General features: G+C 37.8%; 1 protein-coding gene across 3 annotated transcripts in view; it reads left to right on the top strand.

The window, feature by feature from the left end:
- The first annotated feature begins 695 nt into the window (after positions 1-695).
- LOC130682066 (probable ubiquitin carboxyl-terminal hydrolase FAF-X) overlaps positions 696-6,000 on the top strand; it is a 167,138-nt gene continuing 161,833 nt past the window's right edge. For all 3 annotated transcript variants that reach the window (XM_057496189.1, XM_057496190.1, XM_057496188.1), the window contains exon 1: positions 696-791. In XM_057496189.1, coding sequence (XP_057352172.1) covers positions 696-791 — 96 coding nt within the window. The remainder of the gene's footprint in view (positions 792-6,000) is intronic.

Genomic DNA, 6,000 nt, shown 5'->3' with positions numbered 1-6,000 from the left:
TATGCAGTTGGCTAGGGTTGGCTATTTAGCAGTCCCGGGCTCCCTCTCCCTCCCCGCTCCGACTCCTCTCTCCTGCCGGGAGCTGGGGTGAGGGGTGCTCAGGTCCACTGGGCCGGGGCTTGTATCTTAACACCCTCCGTGAGGCGCTGGGTTTTCGCAGGTGTGGATGTAGCCTGGCTGTTGTCCTGTATCTTCTGGTCTCTCTTTTATGGATAGTTGTGTTTGTTGTATTTTCAAAAATATATATGGTTTTGGGAGGGGATTTCCGCTGCTCTCCTCATGCCGCCATCTTGGCTCCTCCCCTCTGTGTAGTTTTTATGTTTTCTTGTTTATTATGTTGTAAGTGCTGGTACAATGATGTGACTATTAAGTTGAGTAATAGTACTAAAATTTTGCCTTTTCAATTTAGATTTCATTTTTATAGTCATCTGTTACTGACTGTAAAGACTGCTATTAACTACACATTAAAATTAGAATGATTCATTATTTACCTTCTTGATGGTTAAAACAAGTATACCTTCTTTCCTTCTACTTTTAGGTCATGAGATCGTCTGTGTGAGCGGTCTGTCATTGAATTGGAGTTTTTTAAAGCTGACATACAGCTGGGACTTATCTCCTATAAGTGGACTACAAATTCTTCTCTTACAACAACTACGTAAAGAGACAAAATAGCAAAGATCTGTCCTCCGACAAGTATGACCGCCACCCCTCATGGACATCCTGGAGGAGGGAGTGACAGCCATGGCCAGGCTCCTGATGGGCAGTCTCAGCCCCCCTTTCAACAGAATCAGGTAGGATGTTTAGGCTACATTGTTCTGGGCACTATGGAAAGCTAAGCAGTGCCATCTGTACTGAATAATTTGTAAAGAAATCGTAAAAGCTATTATTTTAAATTAAACTTTAAGAAAAGTTGCTGATATTTAGTAATAGGAATGCTATTATATATGCTTTAGAATATACTTATATATTTTTTTGTATGTAAGGCCCTGTGTATATCTAAGGGCAAAGGCATTAACTAAGTCAGTCATTTTACCCTTTAGTGATAAGTGTAGGCTCTAAGCAGTTGTTGTTCAAACCCCATCTTTGAACCACGTTAACCTTATAGTGCAGTTAAGTAATGTTTCCAATCCTTCATTTTCCTTCTTTGAAATGAGAGTAAATGAAGTAATGTTTATTGAAAGCTTGACATACTTTAATATCAAAGGTTTGTGCTGGTCTACATTCAAAGAATTGTCTTTTGTCTGGAAATAATTTGTCATAAGTGGAAAAGTATTTGTAAAAGTCTAAACATTTTTTCATTTTTTATTTCTGATGTTGGTAATTGTATTTCCTTTCTCTTGCCTAGTTTTACTGCCTTTCATTAAACTGTAAAGTAAAATTTTGCAAAGCATTGGGTTTTGTTTTTTGCCCCATTTGTATATATTGTTATTTTCATTTGTTCATCTTGTTTTCTTTGGGTTTACTTTACTGGTCCTTTTCTGATTTCTTAATATGGAAATTTATATAGTTACTGTCAACTTGTCTTTCAGTTCTTCTGTTTTCTGAAACATGCCGTTCTTAGACTATAAATTTTCTGAAACTCATTCCCATGATTTTAGATGTATTGACACCTACTGTAATTCACTAAGCATGTTTTAAGATTTTTTGTGGTGGTTTGATGTGAGAATAGTTTTAGAAACATGCTGCTTCATTTTCAAGTATTTAGAGGTTTTCTCATTAACTTCTCGTTATTTTTTGTAGCTTGATTCCTCTGTGTGTAGAGAGTATGTTCTCAATGATGTCACTGCTTGGGGGGTTTATTGAGGCTTTGTGTGTTCCCTGGCATGTGGTCCATTTCAATTCTATGAGTACTTCACAAGTACTGTTAATGCTATACTCTATGCTTTAGTGTTCATTATACACGTCCATTACTTCCAGTTTGCTCATTATGCTCTTTCGATGTTCTGTATAGCCTTTTCTTTGTTGTTTTGTTGGTCAGCTGGTTTTCCTACGAGTTGAGAAGTCTGTTAATTTCTACCTGGGATTATGCCATTTTACCTTTTTTTTGCTCTGTCAATTTCAGCTAGAAATATATGCTAGATATAGTTTGAGCTTGTAAGATGCATACAGTGATTTTTCCTACTCCTAAGTGAACAATTTGTACAAAATAACAAAAGCAGTGGTTATAGTATCGCATATACATAAAAGCTGGTTATAGTTTACAGGTAAATGAAAGAAGTGACAGGAATGATAGAAAGGAGCAAAGGAAGGAAGTTTGGAATAATTTGTTGTTATATGCTACCCATGAAGTTGTGTAGTGTGTATGTATACATACATAGATGCCTTTGGAACCATATATATATTTCTCTCTATATATATTTATTTAGTATGTATTTTATATATATATAAAACATATATCATATATTTTACTGAAATAAAGTTGATACATAACCTCATATTTGTTTCAGGTATACAACACAGTAGTTCAGGTACCCACATATTAAATCCTAACTGCACTAAGTGTGGTTACTATGTGTCAACACAGAAAGTTGTTACAGAATCACTGACTACATTCTCCATGCTGCACTTCCACCCGTGACCAACTTATATTATGATTGAGTATTATCCCCCTCATTTTCCCACTCACCTGCCCCAACCCCTACCCCATGGTAATCTCAAATCACTTCTTAGTGTCTATAAATCTACTGTTCTTTTTTTGTCTTAAGAATTCACAAATAAGTAAAATCATACATCTAATGCTTTTCCTTTCTGGATAAAAGTTCAAGTCCTGACCTACATAATTTTTCTTATATCTGAAGAACTTTTTTTTGCAAGGCAGATCTACTGACAAAAAAATTACCTCAATTTTTGCTTGTGTATAGTATATAATACACTTCCCTTTGAAGTATAAGTTTTCAGGATAGGGAATTCTGAATTGGTTGTGATTTTCTCTCAGCCCTGTTGCATTTTCTTGTTTGTGTGGTTTCTGAGGAAAAGTCTGCTATAATTGCTACCCTTGCTTCTTGATAGGTCCTGTGCTTTTATCCCACTTCCCTGCAGTTTGAATATGATGCCTAAATGTCGTTTTTTGACATCTACCTTGCTTGGTGTTCTGTAAGCTTCCTGGAACTGTGCTTTGGTGTCTGCCATTAATTTGGGAGGAATTCTCAGTTCTATCTACTTCCAGTATTGTCTCTTCTTCTCTTTGCATCCTGACCATATGTTTTATAGTTGGCCTAGAGTTCTTGGGCATTTAAAAAAAATTAAGTATCATTGCTACACAACCTTGTGCTCAGGTTTCACATGAGGAACATTGTGGTTACTACATTCCCCGTATTATCAAGTCCCCAGCACATACCCCACTAGAGTCACTGTTCCATCAGGGTAGTAAGATACTGTAAGTAGAGGCACTATGTGTTTTCTCTGTGCTATACTACCTTCTCCGTGCCACCCCTATTTATGTGTGCTAATCATAATGCCCCTTAATCCCCATATGCATCCCTCCCCACCCGCCCTCCCGAGCCCCTTTCCCTTTGATAAATGTTAGTTCATTCTTTGGTTCTGTGAGTCTGCCGCTGTTTTGTTTCTTCAGTTTTTGCTTTGTTCTTATGCTCCACAGATAAGTGAAATGATTTTGTACTGGTCTTTCTCCACCTAGTTTATTTCACTGAGCTGAGCATAATACCCTGTAGCTCCATCCATGATGCTGCAAATGGTAGGATTTGTTTTCTTCTTAACGGCTGAAAAATATTCCATCGTGTATATGTATCCATTCCCTCTACTGATGGACACTTAGGTTGCATCTTTATCTTGGCTATTGTCAATAGTGCTGCAATAAATATAGGGGTGCACATGTCTTTTTGAATCTGCAAAGTTGTTTTCTTTGGGTAAATTCCTAGCAGTGGACTTCCTAGGTCAACTGGTATTTCTATTTTTAGTTTTTTGAGGAACGTCCATACTACTTACCACCATGTTTCAACTAATTTACATTCCCACCAGCAGTGTGGGAGGGTTCACCTTTCTCCACATCCTCACCAGGATTTGTGGTTGTCTGTCTTTTGGATGTTGGCCATCCTAACTGGTGTAAGGTGATCGCTCATTGTGTTTTGAATTTGCGTATCTCTGATGATTAGCAATGTGGACCATCTCTTCATGTGCCTGTTGGCCATCTGAATCTCCTCTTTGGAGAATTGTCTGTTCATATCCTCCACCCATCTTTTAATTGGTCTATTTGCTTTTTGGGTGTTGACGTGTGTGAGTTCTTTACATATTTTGGATGGTAACCTTACCTTGTCAGATAGGTCATTTATGAATATATTCTCCGATGCTGTAGGATGCCTTTTTGTTCTGTTGGTGGTGTCCTTTCCTGTATAGAAGCTTTTCAGCTTGATTTAGTGTCACTTATTCATTTTTGCTTTTGTTTCCCGTGCCCGGGGAGATACGCTCATGAAGAAGTTGCTCATGTTTATATAGATTTTTGCCTATGTTTGTTTCTAAGAGGTTTATGGTTTCATGGCTTACATTCAGGTGTTTGATCCATTCTGAATTTACTTCTGTGTATGGGGTTAGACAATGATCCAATTAGTTGTCTTACATTTAGCTTTCCATTTTTGCCAACACCAGCTGTGCCAACACCAGCTGTTGAAGAGGCCGTCATTTCCCCATTGTATGTCCATGGCTCCTTTATCGTATAGTAGTTGACCATACATGTTTGAGTTAATAGCTGGACTCTCTGTTCTGTTCCACTGGTCTGCTCTTATGCCAGTACCACTTTGTCTTGTGTACTGTGGCTTTGTAGTAGAGCGTGAAGTTGGAAAGCAAGATCTCCCACACTCATTCTTCCTTTGCAGGATTGCTTTGGTTAGGTTTATTCCTAGGTATTTTAATATTTTGATGTAATTGTGAATAGAATTGTTTTCCTGATTTCTTCTGGTGGTTTGTCATTAGAGCATAGGAAAGCAGCAGGTTTCTGTGTATTAGTTTTGTATCCTGCAACTTTGCTGAATTCAGATATTAGTTGTAGTTTTGGAGTGGAGCCTTAAGGGTTTTTTATGTATAATATGTCGTCTGCAAATAGTGACAGTTTGACTTCTTCTTTACCCATCTGGATGCGTTTTATTTCTTTGTTTTATCTGATTGCTGTGGCTAGGACCTCCCAGTACGACGTTGAATAGCAGTGGGGAGAGTGGGCTTCCCTGTCTTGTTCCCGATCTTAGAGGAAATCGTTCAGCTTCTCGCTGTTAAGTACAGTGTTGGCTGTGGGCTTGTCATATATGGCGTCTGTTATGTTGAGGTACTTGGCCTCTATATCCATTTTGTTGTGAATATTTATCATGAGTGAATCAGTGTCTGGAGATGTTTATGTGGATTTGTCCTTTTTGTTAATGTGGTGAATGATGTTGATAGATTTGCAATGTTGTACCATCCTTGCATCCCTGAGATGAATCCCACTAGATCATGGTGTACGATCCTCTTGATGTATTTTTGAATTTGGATTGCTAATATTTTGGGGAGTATTTTTGAATCTATATTCATCATGGCTATTGGTCTGTAATTTTCTTTTATGGTCGGGTCTTTGCCTGGTTTTGGTGTTTGAGTGATGCTGGCTGACTTCATAGAATGAGTTTGGAAGTAGTGCGTCCCTCTTCTATTTTTTGGAAAACTTTGTGGAGAATGGGTATTATGTCTTCTCCATGTGTCTGATAAAATTCACGGGTAAATCCATCTGGCCCGGGTGTTTTGTTGTTGAGTCGTTTTTTGATTACCAATTCAATTTCTTTGCTGTTAATTGGTCTGTTTAGATGATCTGTTTCTTCCTTGGTCAGTCTTGGAAGGTTGTACTTTTCCAGGATGTTGTCCATTTCTTCCAGTTTCTCCAGCTTGTTATCATATAGATTTTCATTGTATTGTCTAATAATTTTTTGTATTTCTGGGGGGTCCGTCATGACTTTTCCATTCTCGTTTATGATTCTGTTGATGTGTATAGATTCTCTTTTTATCTTAATAAGTCTGGCTAGGGGT

Source organism: Manis pentadactyla, chromosome Y (genome assembly GCF_030020395.1).
Source record: "Manis pentadactyla isolate mManPen7 chromosome Y, mManPen7.hap1, whole genome shotgun sequence".
NCBI classification, from domain to species: Eukaryota; Metazoa; Chordata; class Mammalia; order Pholidota; family Manidae; genus Manis; species Manis pentadactyla.
This window is presented reverse-complemented; position numbering and strand designations above follow the sequence as displayed.